Source organism: Melanostigma gelatinosum (assembly GCF_949748355.1).
Source record: "Melanostigma gelatinosum genome assembly, chromosome: 16".
NCBI classification, from domain to species: Eukaryota; Metazoa; Chordata; class Actinopteri; order Perciformes; family Zoarcidae; genus Melanostigma; species Melanostigma gelatinosum.
Window position 1 is genome coordinate 18,069,125 of NC_136649.1, and position 26,673 is coordinate 18,095,797.

At 43.2% G+C, this 26,673-nt stretch overlaps 2 protein-coding genes across 3 annotated transcripts in view; one reads left to right on the forward strand and one right to left on the reverse strand.

The window, feature by feature from the left end:
* The window catches only part of fsip1 (fibrous sheath interacting protein 1), a gene marked incomplete at its 5' end in the record, with an annotated part of 24,012 nt that extends 17,703 nt beyond the window's left edge, over positions 1-6,309 (forward strand). Inside the window, one exon of the mRNA XM_079287324.1 lies at positions 6,089-6,309. Within this exon, the coding sequence (XP_079143450.1) occupies positions 6,089-6,205 (117 nt within the window). The 3' untranslated portion in view covers positions 6,206-6,309. The remainder of the gene's footprint in view (positions 1-6,088) is intronic.
* A 2,588-nt stretch (positions 6,310-8,897) lies between these two features.
* On the reverse strand, positions 8,898-17,710 carry thbs1a (thrombospondin 1a). 2 transcript variants are annotated; one of them, XM_079287125.1, is made up of 22 exons: positions 17,576-17,710; positions 17,393-17,476; positions 16,550-17,109; positions 16,349-16,427; positions 16,171-16,260; positions 15,966-16,075; positions 15,511-15,636; positions 14,978-15,074; positions 14,681-14,854; positions 14,409-14,585; positions 14,141-14,314; positions 13,772-14,052; positions 13,467-13,685; positions 13,249-13,356; positions 12,686-12,845; positions 12,442-12,560; positions 11,840-12,074; positions 11,473-11,700; positions 11,116-11,387; positions 10,921-11,018; positions 10,675-10,814; positions 8,898-10,577 (listed from the first exon to the last, which is right to left on the reverse strand). In XM_079287125.1, the coding sequence occupies exons 2-22, from the start codon at positions 17,454-17,456 to the stop codon at positions 10,570-10,572; spliced, it is 3,519 nt and encodes a 1,172-aa protein (XP_079143251.1). In that variant the 5' UTR covers positions 17,457-17,476; positions 17,576-17,710; the 3' UTR covers positions 8,898-10,569. The 2 variants fall into 2 exon arrangements, with proteins under 2 accessions (XP_079143251.1, XP_079143250.1); XM_079287124.1 differs by having other exon boundaries at positions 8,898-10,814.
* Positions 17,711-26,673: the final 8,963 nt, after the last annotated feature.

Genomic DNA, 26,673 nt, shown 5'->3' on the forward strand with positions numbered 1-26,673 from the left:
GCAGCCACACCCTTACATCAAACACGGCACCATGCCATGCAACCAGAACCTATTCCCGGCCTAATTATGGAGACACAAATGGAATTCTCTGGTGTGCTATAAGAGCATGATCACTAAGAAGATGAGTTTGTGAATATAATTCAATTACGTTTTGTGTTGAATTGCGCAGTTCAGTCAAAGTTACTCCAAATGCTACCAATACAAATACTATTAAAGTATTAGTTCATCATTTTGCTGCTCTATGTTTCGTCTGGCCTGCTGCCAGAGTGAAGCACCTTTATAAAAGGTGGAAAATGTTCAAAAGGTTAGTCTCTTACATTGTAGCAGTGACCACAGATTATCTGCTCTACTTCAGTTTGATTGACTTCAGCGTATTATGTTAAAAATTCAAATGCTTGTCTGGAGGTCGCCCTGATTTATCTTTTTGCAGTGATTTAGTTAAACATAAAGATGTGTCGTGTTGGATTCAGATCTGAGACCTGTAATTGTGTGCGTCATCTCTGCTTCTCCTTTCTCTCAATCCAAACAAAACCCCCATTCCAGCGAAATGTATCTCTTTGCCAAAGAATCTCTTTTGTCAGCTTTCCCTTTTCCAGTTTTTTTCCTTCTATTGCTGTTAATAATATCCGCCTGTGCAGGATAGTCCTCGCCTATTTTTCTGGAGAAAGGTATTATTGATAAGACTGACATTGTTCTCTGTTAATGACACATATAAAGTTGAGAGTTCAGCGGGTTTATATTAAAGTGTTAAAGCTAAATCAGTGAACTCAACGGCTGACCCGGTGCTAGGTTTCCTGCCACCTCATTTGGCTGCATTCCTGGATCAACTGCAAAAGGAAGGACAATCCCAACATTTACAGTAAGGACGGATGGTTCCAGCAGGGCAATCTTCAGAGTCTGATCAGGCCGACATCATTAATCATACACTCTTATTTCATGTTTCAGGTTTCCATACAGTCCATAAACTAGAAAGCATTTATTTTCCAATTGTTGAACTGACTTCTTCAAAAATCTCTGAGCAATGTGAGAACCTTAAACCCCACCGTGATAGGTCAAAGGTGGCCTGAGTCTGTTGGGTTAGGTTGTACGAACACTGCAGTTTCACAACTCTTTTTCCACAGGAGGCTGGTTGGGTTTGCCAGAAAAGGGATTCTTTCTCTCAACCTCTTATCCACTCTTCATTTCAGCCATGGCTACTGGCTGTTAGCTTGTCACACTGTCTGCCCTCGTTTTACACTTTATGATCTTCTGAAATAGAGACAGTTTAACAAAAAGGGTTAACCACGATTGTCTCTTCTTTTCCCGTGTCACCGGTTCTAATGAGTGGCAGAGACCAAGAAGTGTTCCCACACATGGCCATATATGTTATTTGTTCTGGCATTTGAAATATTGGTGCATTGGTCAGTGTAAACCACTATCTATGCGCTGGTGTATTTAGTACGGCATCAAAAGTGCTGTTTTCAACCTCTCCTTACAAAAAAAGTTAAGAACGATTTAGATCAATGCCAGAAAAAGATATAAGCAGTTAGTTAAACATTTTGTCTTCTTTCTATCTTTCAAAAATCAGGATAAATGCATTTTTAGACACAATTTATACGCACTTTCAACTTCCATAGAGTGCTACATCATAGCCCTGTGTAATTTCCGAACACTGAGAAAAGACAGTCCCCCCTTTTTCAACAAGTTAGCTGTTAGCAATTTAAGACGTCTGTCCATTTCCAAAATGTTGGAGGACCTATTGTGCTCATGCACATGCACAATATTTTCATTCATACAGTAGGCTTCGTGCAAGAAATGATGGGGTAAAATGATGCTATTGGGATTTCAGCTAGGAATCACCAATATAGATTGACATTAATGAGGTAACTCAGAAAGTCTCTGGCGCTAATTGTTGGAATGCTGTTAAGCATTCCAACAATTTCTAGTTCCAGCATTTTCTAGTTATCTATATTATCCACATTATCTGACAAACTTGGTTTTGTCTTAACCTCGATGCATTCAGTGTCATCTGTGTGCTACAGCAGAACGTATTGCCAGCTTGCGGGCTCAACATCTGAATGGGGAGCACATAGCACAGAATTCCTTCCTCCATTAGTGGAGAACTGGCCCCTGGGTCTCTAGCCGATAAAGCTGAGTTATGTGAATGATGTCAGTAACCTTGAAAGTTGAGCAGCCCACGCTTGTGGTAAACCGGTCCAGCACCCTCTGTGTACAGGAGCCAACTGTGAGCTGTACAGGGGTGGTCCACTGCAGGGCAGATAGCTGGAGGGCTGAACAGTTCTGGCTTTGTCAGATTCATCACCAGGTGGGAAACTGATCCAGGAGAGTGAGCAGGAACCTTGATCTTTTACCAAAAGGTTGTAGAGGTTCACCCACCCTGCTATTGTTTGTTGGGAGAGGAACTGAACTCCTGTCTGGAGGGCAGACAAGACATTCAACTCATCGTCACTATTGGTGTAATTGAGATCCACAAGGCGGAGGACTGGCGTGACAAATGGCAGGGCGCAAAGTGAAAATGAACGCACTGTAAGGAGTTGCTAAACAGGGCAGTGACAGAGGTTTTCCCTTACACTTACTTTCTCTGCACATGGCTACAGGTCAGACTGAGGCTGACACAATAAGCCCGCTGGGTCTGGATAGCAGGTGGGAAAGCCAGATCTCATGGAGCAGTACGAGACGTCTGCAGCTGTAATATTGGCATTCTGACAATAACCACCAGACATCTTGCGCTTGGGGCTACAGCGATGGCTGCTGTCATCATTTGTGGAATCGCTCATGCGTGGAATATAGATAATTAAAATAAGTAAGTGTCGGGTTCATTAGCAGCCACGTCAAAGCTATTTCCTCGTTGATGCTTTGTTGTTCCAACTTAAAAATCGATCAAAATGTTCACAACAACTCTCTGAGCATCAGGGAAGCAGTGCGGGCAGTGAGGGAGAAATATTACTGTATGGGGAGAAACTTGGGTTTCAATGCACTTTAACAAAAAGGTCATTATAAAACAGAACATTGTTATCCTCATAAATATGTATGGTTTTCTTTCTGTAAATTTCATTCTTGCATTGTTATTTATTTCTCTGTATGTGTTCGGTAACAACATCCGTCTTTCTATAAAGCTGTCAAAGGCCAGTAGGAATTGTCAGCGGTACGCGAGTCTATATATGTATGTATTTACATCTTCTCTCGCAGTGTTTGCTTGCACTAAAGACACTCATGGCAGCTGAAAAACAGAAGCTTCTCCAGTTCCGATAAAAGTTTTCTCTTCCCCTGCTCTATTCATACGCTTCCTTGGGGAATCAGTCTTATGATAACGCTGCGTTGACAAACTTCCAACCAGGCTCAACATTGTTGTTCCTGTCTCAGTGATAACCCACGGACGGTACTCGCTGGAAAACCAACTCAGTCAAACATATTGTGCATTTTCTTTGGACGGCCTTCCTGTATTCGCAGCACTTTACTTTGCCGTTTACTGAAATGAATGCGGTGTCGACTGGGAATACTTTTTGTTAAACTGGCTCTTTAGAGAGTAGACAGACAGGAAAACACTTATCAGTCGCCCACACACACCCTTGGCCTCCCTACTATTAAGGGCACCTGAGGTCAACCACTTTGAAAGAGTCACAGTATTTTGTCACAGCCGTAAAAAAAAAACACTCATCGCTTTTTCTCTCCTCTCTCTTGGAAGTCTAACTTGTAGTTCCCATCTAACCGGCTGGTACTGGTTAAAAAGGTATTTCTGGCCATTAATACTCGAGCCAGTGGGACACCTTTTTATTGCCCCTTAAGCACTCAAACACTGACAGGCCTGTAATTGACCAGTGTGTTTTTTTTGTGCCATACGTTTCAAGTTGCAGTAATGGCTCACTTATGTTTTTGCAAATTTATGATACAGTTCCAAGCAAATATTAATTTTTCTGTGGGTGGTTGTCACCTATTAAACACAGAATAAACCTGGAAGGAAAGCTAAGTGAATCCAAAACGCCTACACACACCATGGGTATAGGATATGTTCTTTCACCATCTCGAGGTGAAGATCAAGTCGACAGGCAAAGGGCTGTTCCATGCATGTCAAAGGAGAAAAACATGGGCCCTGTGGTCTCCTGCCCATTGGAAGGAGAAGATGTCCAGCTTCTGAGTAATTGCAGGGGTCATGAATGAGTAACACGGCCCAACCCGTCATGATCTAAAGGGTGTCTGTCATTACATTACTGGAGGACTTTCAACATGGACATGATTTTTCTGGTAGAGATGTCTATCTAGCAACCGGGTCCTGACGAGGGGCTGGAGAGCCTCAGAGGGTGGTCTGGTCCGATGAGGAATACAAATGATCGATGAAGAGTATTAGCTTGAACTAGCGGGGATAGATGAGACACAGGAATGCGATTTTTGTCTCGAGTGACTCAGCGGGATGTGTTGTAAGAGGTAAAAACAACTGCATGGTCATAATAGTCTCTCAGGACGGAGCCTGAGAGGATGCACGCTGTGGTGCCAGGCTGTATTTTTTCCAACACCAAAATGCAGGTCTGCTTTTGAACTTGTGTCCGAGGATCTCAAGACTGCACTAACGAATACTTTTATATTAAATTAACAATTTGAGATTATGGGAAATACACTTGTATACTTTCTTGCAGGGAATTGGATGTACAATATTACGGTACAGCTTATTGAAGTCTAAGGGGTAACCGCTCGCCTGAGTCTGTCCAAAGGTAACAAAATACGCCAACCAGCACCTCTAAAGCTCACTTATTAGCACGTGCTGTCTTGTTTGTTTAATCCGTACAAAACAAGATGAAGCTAGCTGATTCCGAATGCTTTTTGTCTTTGTGCTGATTTAACACAGATTCTCACACATTTTCAGCAAAGATGCTCTGAAAAACAATCAGTGGGCTATCCTACCTGCCCTGCAACAAACAGCAGACACACAAAGTTAGCGATCTGGTGAACACAGTGGAGCATTTCGCAGCTAAAGAGCCAGATGTTTCCCTCTGGAATTGATGGAGACCAAAACTGATCTGAAAGGAGAGTAGATTTGGACTTACTAATCGTATTTTAACTTTATAAATGGATGATATGTCAGTGTTGTCTTTACAGATTGTTCCGCTACCAAAACAAATCCATTATTCCTGCCTTGACTGGCATCAGAATAAGGGACAGAATAATCAGGACATTTGTGCTTTAAGGCCAGGCACATTCTGTTCAGCCAGTGTGCGATGACAGCTAGAAACAAAAGTGCACACGCTAAAAGGAGGACGACAATGATTAACCTACTATTTGACTTAGAGATTAAGGTCTGGCTTTCCTGGACACCTTTTTGGCATACTGCTAATGTCATCAAAGGCAATGAGTTGATATTATTGGAACAAATTGAGTGTTCGGTTTTTTGCAGCCGTCTAGACAAAGTACAGCATTGTCACGTGAAGAGATGGAAACTGTCTGTGAGCACTTATGCAATGGTAAATTAGTCATGTCTCACCGTATTATGATATAGGTGTTAAAAGTGTACACGGTCAATAAGAATATGAAATCAGAAGTTGCAGTTGCCAGATAAAGCATCAGTCCCATGAATAGATACGGACATATATTAAAAGTCTGAACTCCTTTCCTCATGACTGACTTTAAGAATGTTGGCTTCTCTCCTTGAACTCACTTGCACTTCCAGAAGGCTGCCTGTGAGGAGTCTGACTTATCAGTAGAAAAACAACAGTTTTATCCAACTGGAAGGGTTTTCCCCTGGACGACTTCCAACTAGGCACAGGGAAGCAGCGCAGCATTATTATTATGAACTGCTACCGTCATCACAGTTCATTCATTGATTCAACACATTATCAAGAACTGAGTTTTAAGCCCAATAAAGCATGGTCGTAATGGGAACTCATTTTGGGAGGAGCTGTTCAGCTGAAAAATATTCTTTCGTCATATCTGTAATTATAGGGCCATGTGACCTCGCTGCTGCCAGAGGTCTACTGTACATGATTGGTTGTAAAAAAAACTGTTGTGTTTGCACATATTCTTGACTTTGTTATTATTTATTAAAATCATAGCTATATTTCTTAAACCCGACATACATTATATTTGTGTCTTCCTGCAGAATGAGTCACCAGACCTTACTGAGGAGCAGTTACTCAGTCTGCTGGATGAATGTGAGCTGATGGAGAGCGGGACCCAGGATCTTGAGACGAATGACACGACACCATCAACGCCCTAAGAAAGCCCCGATCCACCTGAAGGCCTGCTATCATAACGCCCATCAAGATGCAACATTGATGGGATGTCACCACCAGGCTACTCGTGGGGTTGTGAGAGAGAAATGACTGGATGTAAACATATTGAATTACCAGAATATATCTAACCCGATCACAATAGACATTTTGGGACAATTAAACTTTCCTATTTATGTAGATATAACTTACCAGTCTTTTATACACACGCTACAAAGTGTCAGTATTGTAAAAGAAATTGTATTTCTAACTTATTTGGCAAGAGGTGGAAAGTGTATTAGAATATTGTTGTCAAGTAAAAGTACTGTTACTTTAAATACATTTTACTAAAGTACAAGTACTGGTGTAAAAATGTAATTAAGCAAACGTTAAAAGCATGGCAATAACAATATCAACTCCAAAGTGGCTGCGTCAATAACACACACGCAAAGGAGAGACTGCAGTTTTTAAAATTCGCGTGGCGCGCACACGCAACTACGTTAAAAAAAGGCAGCGAAGTGATTGTTGACGTCGGAGAAATCAGCTGTTGTGGTACTCACCTGTCTGAACGGCACCGCTAAGTCCCCCACAGTCTGCTCCAGGTTCAACTTCTCCAGTCGTACATTCTCAAAGCTTAGTTCACGTGCACGTGAACTCAAACATTTATAACAAATCATTTCCGGAGTGTCACCTCTCTGCACGCGGAGCTTTGCCTTCCTGCGGCCGCAGAAGCAGCTGCAGCTTCTTCTCTGCTACAGCTGCTGATTGTCTCCTTCTGTTCCATTCTCACACAGTTTATCGGGACTTTTTCAGGAGACTTTTGTTTTTCCTCTGTAACGAATGCGACTTGAAATGTAGCGGAGTACAACACTTGTGAGAAATAGTAGCCCACTAATTTAAAGTAGAATGACCGATTATTAATAATACTCAATAAAGTGCAAGTACACAAAAACTACTTTGTTACAGTAATGAGAATAAATGTAATTTGTTACTTCCACCCTGAGAACTGCTGTTTTGTATCCTAATTGGTCTCCTTGTGTTTAATATGCAGCAGGATTACATCCCATTGTTTTCATTTGTGTTTATGGCCCTGCATGAGGAAACAGAGCAGCAGGGCCACCCTTTGTATTAACCTAAGTATCATAGATGGGAACAGAAAATTACAGCCATGAACTCTAATAACCGGGTACGGTGGCCGCAGAATGTTCTACTGCTCACATAAACACTCAGCTGATAGCAGCTGGTTCGTGGTTTCTGAATTCTGAACACTATATTGTGTTCACTTTAAGTCCTATAAAATATAGTATGCCTCCGTTAGTAATGTGTGGCTGTTAATGAGGACACAGGGATGCAGTGTGTTCCACAAGAGTGAAAGTCAGATCCACTTTAGCATTCCTGTCATTCCTGCCTCTATAGGTGATCTGCTTCAGAGTGGGTCAGATTAGTAGCATCTTCTGAAACTGGACCCTGTGTCCCCTCTTTCCAGCCTAATTTTCATTAAAAAACAACTAACAAAAGATGGCCAGCTTTGAGAATGATGATTTTTAGGAGATTAGCGAGCTGTTGACACGGTTCCTATTTGCTCCTTGTGAGTAGCAAGTCTGCACCTGGCTGATCTCGGCCCAGAGGTCCTGCCTGTCCTCTCTCCCGGCACTGGACACTTGCGGGCCTGTTCGCCTCACTCTTCACCTCACCCACACATTCTGACCCCCTCTAAACGGCAGGAATTATCTCACATTCCTTTGGGCTGAAAACACGCCGGCCAGGTGAGCCTCCAAGGTCAAACGAGAACCCTACTATCAGTGAAACCTGCAGAATTATCTGCCCGGATATCAGACCAGGTCCAACACAGCACACACAAACACTAGACGAACGACTTGTGTCATTTGTAATCAGTTCATAAGATTCACATGCAGCATTATGTATCATTTCCGTCTGTTTTACAAACAGCATTTGTGATGTTGACACAATATATCGTCAGTAGGGAAGATATGCCGCTCATTTGCGGTAATGGAAACACAGTGAGCTCCATGTGGTAAGAATGAGGTCACTTCTAATGTAAAGAGACCTGCGGCATACTGAGACTGTCTGGGTTTTCTGGCTCGACCCTCACTGTTGCCTTAGATTGCAGCTCTTTCAGGCCCTGTGAAACATCTAAATTAGCAGTCGGAAATTCTGCTTGCTGGTGATAAACTGGTGCAGGGTCTTTAAGCAGACCAAGTCCACGGATACCTCATCTACCTTGAAATAAGTTTTATTGAGACGTTAATGACAAACTGTGGAATTTCAATGCACATTCTTGCTGGCAAGAGTGGACCACAGCCATAAGTTTACATCCCAAAGGAGAGTGAATTTATTACTCTACAGTGCATAATGTCTAAATCTCACGTGGAGTTTTTGTAGTTTGAAGGGGTAAGTAAGGTAATGCCTTTGTAATGTGTGATATCTGTATGGACGAGCTGTGTAAGTGGGTTATACTTCATGTTGAGTTTTCCTGCTGTTGACTCCCAAGGATACTCCCTTTTTCCAAGACTTCAGACTCAACTAATGGATTCCAGCATGGCTCGGCTCCTTTTGCTTTTCTAAGGCGAGGCGAGTGCCTCAATCAGAGTAGATATGACGTCCAAAAATCATTGAGAAATCAGTCTTGAGACGATTCAACTGTTTGTTTGCCAAACAAGACACCAACCGACCAAGATACTTTTTCAAAGTGTTTATTGTTCACTTGACATTACAAAATACCAGGTAGGAGTATAAACAGCACTTTTGGTAGAAACTATAGTACAAAGTTTATAGAAAAGCTTCACTAATAATTAAAAAAGACATACAAAAAAACAAAATAACAAAGACATCCTCATGTCAGTGTGCAAATAAGTTTATACAGACAGAAACGCTTCCATATGAGGCTACGCTTCTAGATAAATTATTTAAATAGCATATATCTACACAAATGAAATAACCTCAACATAAAACAAACATAATAATTTATCAAAACAAATGCACAGGAAATACATATAGCACAACATAGTCCAGATAACATTTCTTTAATCCTTTACGTTCCTGTTTGGGCTTCTACAAAAATATCTTATATACACAGCATAAAAATGATACTAAAGTCTTGCTTTAAAAAAAAAAAAAAAAGAAGCCAACCAATTTATACTCTGATGCTAAGACATGTGATTCTTGTGCATTGCTGGCATCAAAACAAAAACAATGAATGAGGTAATATTTGTACATAAAGGGTTTCCTTTGATTTTCCCTTGTCAGAAATGTAGGCCTGTACACAAAAAGCTCAGGCACACCAATCATGCACACTGTACGGATATTTAGAGATACTGTAAGTGATCTTTTACTTTCATGGTCAAATGGAATGCTTTATTTTGCCATTAGCGCATATTGATTTCAGTAAATTGGAATAGGTCGGGACCAATATTTCAAGATGCAGAGATGAGTGAGAATTAAAGCCTCTATGATGAATAAGTACATACAAACAGCCATACTTACAATGGTTTACTCGAGACGGGAAATAGACTGGCCTTCGCTGTTTACATCCCTTGACACATTCAGTAAAGATTAGAGGTATGAACATAATATTTGTTAATAATTGCCGGTCCAAAGCAGTGTTAAGTGCACCTGCTTCGGGGCCCTGTGCTGTCCTAAATTTGCTGCTCTCCTCATTTCTTCTTGTGCTCTTTCCTGAGAAGGCGTTTGAATGTTTTGGGCCAGCCCCAAGCCGTGGCTAAATACGAGACCTCGTGTCTGCAGGTCTGTGTGGAGATGGGGTCTTTAAAGAAATCAAAATGAAAAATAATGACACGGTTGTCTTCATAACTATGCTTGTTGGGTGTCACACATGCACAAACACACAAACAACATTCACTCTCTTTGATAGTAACAATCAGTCCATACTGTCCATGGTCCCTCAACCCCAGCCTACCAAAGTTATCCTACTGCTTTCTTCATACTGACCAGTCCACAGCAGATGTCTATTAATGCTCAGAAATAATATTTAAAAACATGGAAAAACTCTTCCCTTTGGTCCCTCGTCCACAGAAGAATACCGCCAACAGTTCAGGTGTGCAAAGCAATAACATGTGGGCTCCCCCCTTCAATGCAGATCAGAGCAACAAAGTGAGAGGGCCAATTTCTTCTGAGCAGAGCTGCGCTCACAATTTGAGTTTGGTGCAGAATCATCATTGAACTTTCATTTGGCTTAATGTCCTGAGGTCAGTTTACCTCACATTAACTCACTTGCTCGTCATTCCTCCAATGTGCAGTTCTCAAAAGAAAAAAAGTTAAAGAGATATCTATCCAGGTCTTGTGTTACATATTCATACTGACGGACATTCTGCTAGAAGGCTCCGTGGTCCAATTATGTATCTGTAAGAAATTATAGAGAGAAAACACGTTACAAATAAAGTCTAAGGCGATGGAAGCATTATTTTTTTGAAATATCAAATAATCATTTCGTGCTTACCTTTGCATTCGTATTTGAGGTCTGAGAAGTAAACCATCTCCTGAGAGAAGACGTACAAGCCTAGCCGCCCACCAGCGTACGTCTTGTCGTAGATGTTTCCAGAATCAGCCATGATTCTCTTGCCTTCATACATGACCACTCTAAAAAAAGAAGATGTGATCACATGAGCTCATTGGCGCTATGATATAAATTATGCAGATTTTGATAATTGAATGAAAAGGCATGCTTCTGAGGTTTGGAACTCACCTAATAAGTCCAGTCTTGGGTCTGTGGGTCAGATGCCATCTGTAGGCAGTGAAGTCCTTCCAGCCGATGTTCTTGGGGTCGTGCCACAGAGTGCGAACCTGAAAAGGAAAAAATCGCAATGGTTAGGATGAGAAAAGTGTTCAAACAACATGTTGAATGATGTCTCCAACCCTGAGTCAATGCATCTACTCTCACCTGTCCGGCGGTGTCTCCGGTGTGCCACAGGGCGTTCCTCAAATGCTCACCGGGCCCAGTGGTTGAGTTGACCATTTTAATTGACAGGCCCGAGTAGCCTTGAGCTCTTGTGGGTGTGTGCGACCAGTAAGTCTGTGTGATCTGTTTCCACATCACTGTGTAGAAGCGTGAGCTGGACTGGTAGCCAAATACGAAACCAGCGTAGTCGTCATCTCTGTCCGTGTTGACGAAGAACGTTCCACTGAAATCCACTGCGCTGAACTCATCGTAACCTGAATTTATAAAAGAGATGGTTTAGAAGCGGTTCGCTACCACTTTATGTCCTTGCAGCGAGATGACTGTCTGTGTATTACGTACCAACAGCAATGCCAGGATCGCAGTTGACAGTCTGCACCAACTCCTTGCCCTGATGCCGGACCACCCAGTTGGGGTCAATCTGTGAGGTGCCCTTGGGGTCCAGAGGAACCATTTGGAATCTGCGGAAGTCTGTTTCACTGATGGCAAAGTTCTCCGGGCACACGTCATGGATGTCCAGAACACTGTCCTGGTCAAAATCGTCTTTGCACACATCGCCACGGCCATTGCCTGAGAGGACAACATGGAATATGGAAATCACAAAGATGGAAAAGGAGCAACAAAACTAAACCCAATTAACTAAGGCACTATTTATCAGGTAGATGGCACAAATGTTTCAAAAGACGACAACTTTGCAAGACTGACTCACCATCAGAGTCCAGCTGATCGGGGTTAAACGCCAGCCTGCAGTTGTCCTTGTCATCAGGAATGCCGTCGTTGTCATCGTCATGGTCGCAGGCGTCACCCTTGCCATCCTTGTCGTGGTCTGCCTGGTTGGCGTTGGGTATGTATGGGCAGTTGTCCAAGTTGTTCTGGTGACCGTCCTCGTCAATGTCCTGGTTGTTGTCGCACTTGTCTCCTACGAGATCTGAGTCAGAGTCGAACTGCAGGAGAACAGAATTCCTTTATGATGAGATTTCCCACTCGCACTATAAGACTCTTGTCCTCACTTCAAATAACTCCCTTCACTGTTGTGAGAGGTGCTACTGATTTAAATGTAGCATGTCCCCTTGTTTTCAGGTATGCAAGCAATGTCCTTTCAGACAAGTTTCCAGTGCCCTTGCACCTCAGCAAAATTACACATTCATATTTGTTCCAAAGCTGGATGAATAGAGAGAGGGGGCATTGCACTGTTTCCCCTCAAAGCCGTCAAACTACTCTCGGCCATTAAAGCAGGAACTTCTACATCGTTACACATCGATCTATGTTAGTCAGCATGGCTTGTAATGGTCAGATAAGATCGTACGTTACCTGATCGGGGTTGTGCTCCAGAGGGCAGTTGTCACAATGATCTCCCACCCCGTCCCTGTCGGTATCTCTCTGGTCCACGTTGTAAACATATGGGCAGTTGTCGTTCTCATTCAGAATGCCTGTTGAGAAGAAAACATACTTATTTTAGCCTACAGGACTGTGCAAATGCTTTTTTTTAAAGACTAAGGAAAGGCTTTAAAGATAACGTGGATGGAATTTGGTAAAAAAAAAAAAAAACACTTACCATCACCATCAATGTCAACAGCACAGGCATCACCCTCGCCATTGTTGTCAGTGTCTGTTTGGTCAGAGTTGGCCTCGAACACACAGTTGTCACAGCTGTCGCCAACATCATCTCTGTCTGCATCATACTGGGCAGGGTTGTACACTCTTGGGCAGTTATCCTAATTTTAAAGAGAAAGATCAAAAGCACAACTATATTACTAAAAAGGATCATTAATCAAATAAACTATATCTATAGGAACAAAACTCTGCTTGTGTTTTCTCTAAGTTTTGCTGGAATGGGATATTCCACTGCAAGCAAGCTGGTAATTTCTACCACAGCATTTTTCTTGCCCAACTTTCCAAATCCACACTAAGAATTCTGGGCAACAAGTCATATAGTTCTCAGTTCTGGCTTTATCCTATGCTACATGTTTTCCACTCTCTGGTGAAAGCACAAAAACATAGAGACTTTACATTCCTACTGCCCAAAGGGAGGATGGCTGCTGCTGATTGCTATGTCTGGTCTCTATGTATGGAGGAAAGCACACTTTGGGGCTAAAATAAACTGCTGTGATGACTCACCCTATCATCGGGGATGCCATCGTTGTCATCATCATGGTCACATTCATCACCCAAGCCATCTTTGTCATGATCTTCCTGGCCAGAGTTGGGAAGGTTGGGGCAGTTATCCTGTAAAAGGAGCAAAGGAGCGGTGAAGGAGGCAATCATCACAATAATAGAGTGCAGATGGGTAATAATTGCCTTTTCTATTTATGCATATCCATGTGGGGTCTGGCTACCTTCTTGCAGTGGTAGGTGGCGTTCTCCACACAACGCAGGTCAGTGTTGGGCCATCCGTCCAGATCGCTGTCCTCTCCGCAAATACGGCCATTCCCAGCATACCCTGGCTTGCACTCGCAGCGGAACATGGACTCGGCGAAGACGCCCAAGTAGATGCAGTTTGCATTCCTATGGCAGTCGTGGCTCCCATCTTGGCAAGGGTTACGGGGTTTGCAAACCTAAAGAAAATGACACAGAATTTAAAAACAAATGCAAGCAGCTAGTGTACTAGCCACACGCACAGTGCGCAAGTAATAACTCAAACCTGTTTTTTAGCAGTCGCCTGTTCCACTCCTCTTCCAAAGGGCTGAGGACCGGAGAAACGTGCAGGGCAGGGCAGACAGTTATAACCGGGTTCAGTGTTCTCACAGCGATGGACTCCGTTATGTGTGTGGCAAGCATCGGGGACCTCTTTACATTCATCAATGTCTTTGCAGGCGATGCCGTTCCCAGAGTAGCCAAGTGGACACCTGCCACACCTGAAAGAGCCATCGGGGAAGCTGTTGCACTTTGCTCCAGGGAAGCATGGGCTGGAGAGACAACCATCTGTAGAAAACAATAATTTACATTTTAAAAGGGCAATCTGTTGAGAATTAGTTATTTCTATACTTTTTGTGAAATCTTAAATGCTTACCAATAGGGCAGTCCTGTTTGTTGCACACTTGAGACACAGAAGCATCACCGACACAATCCTTTCCTCCATATTTGGGGACAGGGTCGGAGCAGAGACGTTTGCGGGTCTGGACTCCTCCACCACAGGTGACAGTGCAGGTGTCCCACGGTGACCAAGGTCCCCAACCTCCATTGACTAAAAAGTATCACGAAAACAACATTCAGTTTGTCCCCTTGAATTCAGACACTCTGACATATTGTTTATACTTTGCTACTGAAATTCAACTCACTAGGACAGGGTGACTTTTGGCAGATTTCAGTTTGACGTCCTTCTCCCTGGCAGTCCCTGCCACCCATCTGCGGCGTGGGGGAGTTGCAGAGGCGTATCCGGGTGATGACGCCCTCACCGCAGGTCACAGAGCACGAAGACCAGGGAGACCAGTGGCTCCAACCGCCGTCCTGTTTGACTGTGAGCAACGCATTCAAAATTAATTCATCATGCTCTCAAACGGAGAATATTTATCATCACAATGGCTGTGTTAAAAAATGCTGAGCGACTTACAGCGTTTGTCACATTCCTGGGGGTAGCAGTCACGGGTCTGGACAGAGGTGCCCTCACAGTTGCTGTTGATGCGGTCACAGGAGCGTCCGCGCTGCTGGATGCCCCGACCACAAGTCACCGAACAATGGGTCCAGTCAGACCAGGGGGACCAACCATCTTCTGCGTAGTCACTCACTGCACGGGGGTTGGAGGGGGGGGGGGGGGGGGGAGACAAAAAATTACCTCGGGGAAAAGATATCCAGAAGGAAACAAAGACAATCCGATGAAAGGAACGAGCAGATTTAAAAAGAAGCTTACGTGTTCCACAGCGAGGGCAGCACTCTCCATCTGGCACGGTGGCATTAGCACATGGGATCAGAGGGCAGGAGATTTTGCGACACACGGTAGCAGAGTTCTGAATAGAGGAACAGTTGAATTAGTGCAAGAATAATGAGTGAGTTGACTGGCTCCAGAGCTGGTGCTGTTCCAAGCCTAATTGCTCTATTTCACAATGGAGGGATCTTTATCAGTGACATGACACTCCTGCTGTGTTGATAGAAAACATAATCCTCACCAACACTCTCGCACTAACACCTAACTAATTCCAAAATACATGAGCAACCTTCACTAGAGGTTGCCGGTGGGAGAAAAAAAGCCCCCATGTGGCTTTGTTGCTCGTTGAGAAGAAGTGTTGATGGCTTTCAGACAGAAGAGATGCGGTTATAAAGGGGGGTGCTAACATAAACACCATTATCACTTCATTACAGCAGGGACACAGGAAACACGGCGGCGTCTTTCCTCAGCTGGCTTGTTTAAAGGTTGCATTCCAGCAGGTGTGACATGACACTCACCTGGCAGGTGCACTCGGTGCAGCTATCCACGGTCCATTCATCTTTGTCCTTGTGCACAATGCCGTTGTGGATGCAAATTCCACTGTGAATGTTCATTTGCTCTACCAGCAGTGTGCTGTCCTTAGACTGGAGGGAAAGGAGAGAGAGAGTTGCTTAGGATAGGGCACGGAAAACTTTCACTTTGCCAACGTTCCAATACAAATGAATCACTGACCGACACCGTGATTAAGACATTGCTTGGCTCTAGCGAAGCAGTGCAAATGCAACCGACAGCCAAGCATATTTGTGTATTCACATGGGTCTCATTAAGGACTTGGCCAAGCACTGCCATTACAGTGACAAGTGGCTACGCACTGGGAACGCGTTAACTGGAAGCGGAGGGAAAGACGGCGACGGGAGGAAAAGAGGGAGTGAATAATGACAAAGAGCAGACCCTGGTGGCCCTTGGAGCTTACCACTTTGCCGAGCTCAATCGACAGCCGTTTCACGATAAAGCTGAGTCCCTTGAGCTCCTTAAACATGCCGGCGATGTCCTCACAAGAGAAACCGCAGACAGACTGCACTTCTGTAAGAAAGAAGGGCCCAATGAATTACTTCACCTCTTAGAGCTTAAAACCGATGAGAGGAACAGAGACGCACTTTGGGGAGGAGAGGGCTCACCTTTGGCTTTGTGGCCAGTGTAATCAGTCCTAATGGCCGGGCTGGAGCCATTGACTGGGTTGTCCAGGGTCATGACATCAGTTAAGGTAGCTGTAGGGAGGAGAGCAGACACATTCATTTCTGTCCACTAAAGCACAATGTGGCGTTTAACGGCAGTTGATCTATTTTTCAGACTTACCTCCACTCTGGCATCCCTTATTTCTCAGTATAGCATCAAGAGTGGTCCCAAAGACAAAGCGCACATTTTGAAGCACTCCCTGAGGGACAATACATTCCAGTTAAGAGACACAGATTTCTATGGGATTCAGATTCTATCTTACGTGACTGAATATTATTTTTCATCATTAGTAATTGGGTGAGCCAAAACACTGGAACTTACCATGAATTTGTCCCTTACAGCTCCCTTTCCAATCCTGAGCCGGGCAACGTCTGCCACCTCCTGGTACAGCACTTTGGAGATTGGCAAATCCATCTCTGATACATTGATCTCCTCACAGCCGACAAAAAGCTGCACCCGGTCATCCTGAACGAACAGTGTGATGTTCTTCCAGTGTCCAGTGGCCAAATCAGCATCCTCGATGGACACGAGCTGCTGCTGGTTCATGGTGGAGTAGACCACATCCAGAGTGTTCGCCTTCCCGTTGGAGATGATCTCGAAAACGGGTCCGGAGCCGTCATTCTTCTCGATGGTCAAAATGCTGCCCCTGCTTTTCTTGAACTGCTTCAGGTTGACCAGGAGGAGGAAGCCCCTCTCAGCCTGGATGGAGTCGAGGAGGTCCCTGAGGTAGTTGTCGGGGAGTGCGGGGATCAGGTCTGCGTTGATGACCTTGTATGCGGGGCTGTAGGGATCTGCACCTTTGACCAAACTCACTCCGTTGTGTCTCTTGTTCACCCGGGCCAGATCAAATAAGTCATACACACTGTTGTCGTCCCGACTCTCTGCGGTCAAAGAAATTAAAAGTTCCGTTTTTTTCTCTCATATTTACAGTGTGCATGAAAATGTATTAAACACAAAAAAATATATAATGTATTTAGTATTAACAGAAAAAAATGACAAGAAACTTTATTATAATATAATCCTATTAGAAAAATAATATTAGCGTGTGAGTATCACAGTTAAAGTCCCTGCAGGAATGATTACTTTAAATGTGGAACTACTTCTAAAGATTTTACAGGTAAAAATACAATAAAATTAAATAAAACAGACGTTTTCCATTCTCACCTGCCAATCTTGCTCCTTCACAGCTCCAAATCATCAACAGTAAAAAGATGCCACACAGCATCATGTCGAAACCTCAAGTGGTCCCTGATGCAACCAAGAATAACAAACACGCCGTTACGGGACATCTAGGCGACATTTCGGCATTAATAAAAAAAAATGTAACAGTTCAAATAGTCTACAAACCTTTAAAAAGAAAATCCCCTCTGAAAATAGATCAGAAAAAAGTCCGATTTTGTATCCCGTTTCTCTTCCTTTAGAACTTGTCGAAGCTCATTCGTTTTGGGTAAAAAGTCTCTATGAACTCCTGTCCGGGATATATTCCGGTGCTTAGACTTATTCTACTGACTTATCCTACCGATACAAGTGCTATTTAAACAGTTAGAGGACATTCCTGACGTCCTGCCTGCACCAATGGGACGGCTGCAGGAAAGAGGGACGGACTTGTTTTCTTACCTCACAGCCAGTCACAGAAACATCCGCGACGCACACACAGAGGAGGAAAAATGCATTCCTGAGCAAAATTTCCATCACCGGACAACTATGTCATACACGCACTGGCGCCAAGATATGGTCATTTCCGGTCAAATGAAAGTTGAATGATTCGTCAAATAGTCTTAATTTTATGAAACTGTCATTTTTCAACAGAAAATAAAAATAAATAGATTTATTTTAATGATCCAAAACAACTAAGCCGATGAATTTGGTAGATTAGCTATGCAGGGATTTAAAAGTCATATAAAACATTAAATTATATTCCATAACCTTCAGTCATGTATTAATTCCAGCTCATATTTATGACATAAGGCTTTTTAGCTACTGGTTTATGGTGTGCTTCTCATTTAGCTATACCTAGTCTGGCCGCCAGGGGACTCATTGAGTAATGAATGTGTACTGGGTTTAGAGGTTCCTTTATGTCTATAAAGTGTAAAAATTGTTCAAGGAATGACACATGCGTGTTCACACCAAGCAAAGTACCAAAGTAGACTTGAATAAGAGTGAGACAATCCAAATGAGTGGAAAAGTTAGTTGTGAATGTACAAAGTCACTGTCCATACCTTTTGATCATTGAGACTGTATTAATTAGCATCTTTGTAATTGTTTTGAACTCAAATTAAAACTCAGATTCCTTCCAAATCATGACATTGTTTATGGCTGAGCATTTAACCTGTGCCCTCTCTCTCCCTCTTCTTTCCCAGACCAATCCTCATGACAGACTGGTCTCACGTCACCCGTTACCAAAGATGCAGTTGGCTTTTTATTTCTTACTCTTGGGATCAAGCCAGCATGCAGACTTGTGGATACAGATGAAAGCTGAAGAAAGAGAGGGAATATTCTGAAAAACACACAGCACAGAGGTGCATTCCTTCTGTGAAATGATATGAGAGGGCCTGCTTAAAATATGTTTGGTGTAATGACCTGTGACTAGCATGACACACAACATCTGGATACCTGTTCTTCAGCCGGTGTACACACACACACACACACACACACACACACACACACACACACACACACACCACAGGACCTTAGGCTTTTTATGATCTCTGTGAGGACTTACAGCATGTAGTACTCACCTTAGTGAACCCTGAACCTACAGGAAGTGATACGGCGGTAATGATGCTGGTCAAACTGTCATTCGAATGTAAAATGGCTTCATGGCTGTGAAATGGGACGAAGGTGGTATAAGGGTCTTTGGTTTCATGGGAAAGATCCTTGGAGGTATCATAGGAAGGTGTGTTCTAGTCACTTCCCTGTGGGCGTGAACGTGAGCTCACAGCATGGGAGGTGAAACTGACAAGACCGTGTTGGAGGTGCAGAGACTTGCCAAGCTCTGATGAATACCCACTGAAGTGAGCCAAAACAACAGCAGAGGCAGATATCAAGTGTTTACTCGGAGTGTATCCCTTAGCGTTAGTTTCCAACTGGAGGCGCTTACATCTACTCGTCAGGGAGTGGGAGAGTTCATTTGTGTTTAATCGCAGAATTTCTCTGCTCCTTTCTGCATGGGCTCAAGATAAAACACCAGATACTGACAGGAAGCCATGACCTCATGTGTTTAAGATGTCTGTACCTCACTGGATCAGCTATGTGTCAAACTGTTTAATGTTAAATAATAATGTGCATTATAATGTTAAATTTACATTGCTGTCAAAGCCCACAAAAGCTTTTCTATTTAATATTTAAAACACTTGGTACCATGAAGTCTGTTTCGAGATTTAGGTTTATTGAAGCACCACTTGAAACCAGCCACTGTAGGAAGTTTATAATATAGTCAGCATGAGTAGCAACCATGGCTGTGCTACGCAAACAAATAAAAACAGCAATACTAGCAGGAAGCAAAAAAAAAAGAGTGATGTACTTCCATAGAATGTGTTCAGCAAAATAGTTCGACATGTTGGGAAACACACATTCACTTTCTTGGCCAGCGTTAGATGAGAAGAGTGACACCGCTCTCATACCTAAAACGGGTGAACAGTTTCGAGATGAAAGCGAATAAACACATTTCCCAAGATGTCAGACTATTCCCCTGAGCAGCCGATCTTGAACATGCTCAGGCCGAGTCTTTTTACAAACAGACCTCAAACAAAGCATTCAGAGATAATGCTCAAGCACTGTTTCTATAATGTGGACTGACGGGATGTAACGAGTAGTCAAGTGGACTTGAAACTGGCAACATGAATACAGTCAAAACAAATCCAAAAGGAATGACGCAGACAGTCAGGACATCAACGAAGGAAGAACTCCATGGCAACGTTGACAATCACACAAAAGAGTGAGAGCTTCACCTTACATACACACACATTGCTGGAGTGATGACTAATGAGCTGGCATGACTCTGAGCAGGCAGGTGAAAGGATTTAAAAGTATACTGCACAATTTAACATCGCTTCAGGCTTAACCAGCTCCTTGGAAGACAACTGTAAGGTATTACTGGGACAATCCCCAAAATATGGGTCTGAAGTTAAGGGGATTTGTCTTTGCATTCCAGTGATAAACACTTGTTTGCTTTTTTTTGTATTACTATCAAGCATATTACAAAGTGTAAATCCTATTCATTTTTTTTAAAGATTTCAATAAAAGAATTGAAAATCAGAGCATTACACACAGTATGTAATGTTTTCTAAATGATAGAGATTTATCATTTAGAATCTATTTTATGGTCAATTAAAAACCTTTTTTATTCACTACAAGCAAATCAAGCCAATGTGTTGTTTTTTTCCATCTTCAAAGCTTCATCCGCTTTGTGTTTATGACAGCATGGTAACAGCACGCTGAAGTGGAGCAACATCTGAGGATGGGCAGTTTGGCGATATGAAGCAGCACGTCGGTGTTATCGAACAGACAGGTTAAGACTTTCTCCTGACGTTTACCATCATTTGCAATGACTAATTCATCAGACATTTGAAGTCCGTGCCACCATTAATCTGGATAGGCGCCATTGTACTGTCCCCCGCAGCTGCAGTTTTCAAAACAGCAGAAAAACATGTGCGTTTAGCACAAAATAAAGGTGTATGAAGGACGAGCGTGTATTAACAACTTTTATTTGGCAAGTGGGCCTTGCTTGAACGCATCACTCTTATCTTAAAACATGCCCCGGGGGGCCGAGGGGGAGCGAGCTTGTGTTAGTCATGTTTCTGGGGAATACAAATTATAACTGCTTGAGAATGTAAGTGGAAAGTGTGAGTAAGAGGCCTATGCGGCTACTAGTCAGAGACAGAACAACACGAGTCACTGATAAACTATCAGATGGGGTCACCAGCAAGGCCATCTTTGATCATCTTTTATTTTATAACAGCCGTTTAAGCACGGACAATAACCCATACATCCTGTCTGGTCAGCTCTATATTGAACTCTGTGCGCAACATATTGTCGTAACTCATATCTCACAGGGTGGCTGAATGCTGTTCCAAGTAAATTTGGGAATCGTAAGATATCATTTATGAAAAGGAACTAAAGGCTGTTTGTTGCCAGACTAAACTTTTAAAAAAAAGTCTTTCAGCTGTTTTGTCTTTGGCAGATGCCAGAACACTCAAATGACCTGGACCCGGTGGCTGTTGTAAATCACTGATCGTAATCCATGCTTGGCCTCAGAGGGCTAAAAGAAGGAAATATGGATATTACCAGTGGCTTTGGAGCTGGCGTGGCCTGGCGAAAATAACTTGTGGTAAAAATCTTTAAAAATACCCTGTGCGTAAATGCTTTCCAATGTTTTGCACTTATACGCACCATAAATCAATTATGTTTGATGTTTAGACGTGCAAAAATACATTCCAGTTTCAGGTAATCTGTTTTGCTGAACACCGGCACTGTGAAGAGCCAGAGAAGGATGAGAGCGTCTTGCGGCGGCATTAAGCTAGCTCCTCCTTGGCTGTGTATGCATGGAGGAAAATGATTAATTGGTTGCAGCGAGTCAGCTTGATTCCGGCAAGTGATGTCAGAGTCTGATTATGTTGGACGGACGCGCCGAAAGCTCGTCTTCTCTTACCGTTTACAGGCTGACACCAAGTCACCCATGGTGCTCCTCGTATGCCAGTTGTAGAAGCACATAGGGCTGCAGGCCGGGTGAGTGATGGCGGTAAAGGCTCTCCGCTGTTCTGTGACATTTCTCCTGCTCAATGCACACCTTTGACTAATGAGCTGACAGACCACACGCCACTGGAAGAGGAAAACTGCATGCAGGAATGTTAAAGGTCTTTTGAAAGCGGCACGAGCAACTGTTTGGTTTGTAAAAGAATCGAGGCTCATCATCCGGATGACCACACAAGTGGATAATGACTTTCTGGAAAGTGTATCTAAATGGTTCGACAAACTCCTGCTGCACGACTGCGTTGAAGGAAAACTTAACTTTAAGACAACATTAAGTCAGACAGCTAATATTAGAGCCAGAGGCAGCTGCATTGTTAGGGATTATTTAATACTTTATAGTTACAGAACAATGGGTGATTATCAGCTTATAAAGTTATAGCTAATGTGTTAGCCTATGCACGCATCCAGCAGACACGGGACAACATTAGCATTCATTTGGAGTCACATTTCTGCCCACCTGGCCAACAGAAGAAAGATATCTGGCTGTGAAGAGGCAAAACGCGTCACTACTGTCACAGGAGTTCACAGGTAGGACCCAAACGCAAGACCACAGGAGACAGAAGTCAATGGAAACAGGTTTTATTTAGCCTGACTAAGACAGGAAGGTGTGGAGCCCGTGGTCCGACACCCGAGTGGCAGATCGACGGTGTGAGGCCCGTGGCTCGACACCGGAGGGCTGGTAGCTTGACGGCGTGTGTAGTCCGTGTAACACAAGGAGGGCAGAGCGGCGGAGTGTAATCCGTAGAACACAAGGAGGGCAGAGCGGCGGAGTGTAATCCGTAGAACACAAGGAGGGCAGCGGATGCCACGGGGTTGAAGCGGGTGAAAGACAGTACGACCTGACAACCCCAGACTGCAGGACCAGAGTTTATATAGTGACAGGAGACTCATTAGTGGGCCCTGAGTCTGGTGTGTCAGGCTGCAGGAGGTGATCGGCTGGAGGGTCCTCAGCTGTGCACAATCAAGGGTGTGGCCAGGCAGAGGACAAACACAGAGCACATGGCACACAATAACAAACAGGGGAATGACAGAACACATGAGGAGAGGAGATCAGGGGAAACACACAACGGGTCAGACAGGGATCCTGGATCCTGACAACTACGGTGAAAACTAAAAGCTAACTTTGACAAGTGAAGCAGCTCCAGGTTTCATCTCAATACAACTTCAGTCAGGAGGAGTCATGAAGGTTCAGTCACAGGAAGCGGGTGACACAATATTCACAGCGAAATATTCTGACGCAAAAATGGAAATATTCAGTTGCAAGTTGCCTTCTTCCGCTTAGTACAGTAAGCACAGTTTGGCCACTGAGATTCTTTCTTCAGGAATCATCAGTTCTTTGGAAGACATCCGGTTCTATTGCAAAACACAAGACTTCACTAAAAATGGCAATGTCTTGTATTTTTGTTTCCTCTTTTTCTGGAGGACCACCAATTGTGAAGACTTTCAACACTACCTGGAAATGGGTTCTTCAGAGGGAAGAGATCCCATGCAAACCCTTCTAACAGAGCACCATCCCAGCCCGTCTCTCCCACAATTCCTCAGTAGGAAATAGCTTTATAAAGAAAACAGCTCACGATGACATTGTGCATTGGGTTGTATTAGAACAAACTAAAAAAAAAAGGTAATGGCACTATTTCATCCTCCCACACACACTTACACTTTAGTTTGCTCTTACACCCTGTTTTCCTTGGCCTTCTCTTAAAATTCCACACCAATTTTAGGAAGTGTGCTCACGCCATTTTGACCCTGAAGGATATTAAACTCAGTGAAACAGCCTTCAGCAACGGAAGCCAGGTGAGGCCAAACGTCTCCATGCCGCCACCTCTTCAGACGCTTAACAGCCACTTATAACACAGTGCTCCACAGTGGGCCGCTTTGCATCTTTCCCATGGCATCATAGGTTTGTTTAATTCTATCAAAAATCACTTCCTGGAGTTAGATATGAGCCCAAAGGGAGCCCTGCTATGTTGCAACTTTAAACACCTACAGTACTTTTTATTTGGATCTTTACAGGACTGCTGGGCTTGGGCAAACTACTTACTCCGAGATTACTTATAGATTTTATAGAAAACAAGCAAAGACATATTTCTTCACATCTTAAACCCCTCTGAGACGAGGGTGTGTCAGCCAGTACAAAGTCATGCGGTGCTTATAAACTCCATTTAAAGCCTCAGAAATTTATTTGAAACTCTAGTGGAGCGGAGATCCCAGTTTCCAAAAATACAAAATATGGTAGACTATATGGGAAGTGTGTGTATTAAAGTATCTGGAAGTCGACATGTGGAATATTTTCATTGGATGTGTGCCGCCATAAAACACACCGAGTCTACGGTTTAAATATTTCACTCAATGTAAATATGATATAGCGTGGATAAAGAGTTGGAACAAGCGGATATAGAAAGCGTAATGTTGAACAAGATTATTTTTCTAAACTAAAATTTGCTTCAACTTTAGAAAAATTAGGGGGCAGAATAACAAGCTGTAAACCCAGCATGGGCTTATCACCTTGTAACGTGAGCGTGTTAGCAAACAGTTAAATGGTGAACGAGGCAGCAAGCAGAACGTACACAACCAGCAGACACAAGAACAACATTACCAATCCTTTTGAGTCGTGTCACTGGCACTTCCTCACGTCAGTGACGATCCGCCACCGAGGCCGGTTTGGGACAAGAAACTCCTTCACTTCACCCCTCAGTGCGCTGGGGGACTTTTTGAGGTAAATGTGTCATTCACATTCCTTTTTACGATCCATGGCACATGACTGTCCTACTTTAAAGATGAACAGAATTTTTTTTGTCTTTCATTTTTGACCGACTTCAATAAAACTCAAAGTCCCACCAATCTGTGGGGTGCTTTTCAAGATTCACACTGCAGATAATCATTCTGTGTGTCCACTAGGCACTGATTCAAATCTTTTTTTATGACGCAAAAGCTGCCCTATCTTTGGAATTCCTTACATTCTTACAGATGTTTTTGCTGAGCAGAACCAGGTGGGATTTAAATTTTTTTCCAGGAGCTTTATTGTACAGATTTGCCTCAAGCTATCGGTTATACACTTCTGCACGAGTTTCCTCAGCTCGTACTGCACATGAGACAAGTTTGTCTCTCACTGCATGACCTGATTGGAGAAGTGTACAACTTTAAAACATATGGATTTGAGTGCTTTTTTTTTCCACATATAGAAATGCAAACCTTTCCTATTTGTTTACACGTGGTGCCTGTCCAGACATTTGCATGTGAAGATTGAGTGGATGCACTCTTGCAATTCTGTGGCATATACTTTGAGGGTTTTTCCTATTTGGCATTACTTAAAAGAAAAAAAGTCTGTAATTGTACCACGCAGTATTGACCGCTGATTCAAAACAGTTAACTGTGCAGAGTAAGTGTCCACGGTGCTGGGCAGTGTGCCATCTACAGCCATTCCACTGCTCTTCTCCTGGAAACTAATCAACAGAGTCTGTCAGGGTCACATTGAAGACGCTAATTAATGGCAGCAGTTTATTTTATTATCTTCATGATAAAGACGTTATTTACTGCCGTCTGTGCCGCTTCTTCAAGTCAGTGCCGAGACGTCTGTCAAGTCTCACAGGAAAAGTATCAAACTTCAACAAAAAACAAAAGTTTCTTCTGCCATGTGGCATGGAAGCACACAACATATACAAATGGATTATTCTCAGCCCCCTCACTCCAAAGTGTGCGTAACATGAACAAAAAAAAGTTCCTATCTCCTCTCATCCATTCACCGCTCATTCTTTCCATCAGTCACCTACTTGGACAACCTTTCAATTGTCCCTGTATTTTGAACAACAAAGTCTTAGAGCGTCACTGAAGTCACTGTCTGGGATTGCGGCCTAAGAATGTACCCAACACAGCTATTATCCTGGCTTTTTTTTCCCTTTCGTCCAATTGAGGCCGTTACCATTGGGCCTGGGAAGGCAAGTTTATTTGTACAGCACATTTCAACAACAAGGTAATTCAAAGTGCTTCACATAAAACCATTAAAACAAAAGGAGATTTAAAAACAATTAAGAACATTCATTGAAACATTAAAAAGCAGGGTAAGAAATAAAATACAGGAGTAAAATGCAGGAAATTGATTAATATCCTTGAATGTGGTTCAATTAAATGCAGCAGCAAACAGAAAAGTCTTCAATCTTGATTTAAAGGAGCTGAGGGTCTCAGCAGACCTGCAGCTTTCTGGGACTTTGTTCCAGATATGTGGAGCAGAAAAACTGAACGCTGCTTCTCCATGTTTAGTTCTGACTCTGGGAACAGAAAGTAGACCGGTCCCAGACGACCTGAGGGGTCGGGATGGTTCATAAGGTAGCAGCAGATCAGAGATCTGCAGCTTGGAGAGCACTCAAAGAAAGTGCTGACTGCCGTTTGTAGTCCCTACATCTTGAAAATGTATCACCGCACTCAATGTTCTTCCTGCAGCTGCAGGGGGTTGTTGAGCCAAAGTTTGTCATCTGCGTGCATATCGTTTATATTAAGATGAGTTATTGCAGCTCCCTGAAAGGCGTCACTTCAGTCTTTTCAGGTGGTACTGTAACACTGATGAGGGGCGGGGGGGGGGCACTTTACAAGCAACTCAACATGACTCAAGACCACATTTACATTGGAGTAATAACTAAATACGAAATCTCACAATCAACATTACAAGCCCAAGTGAATATGCACGCGATGGTGCCAGG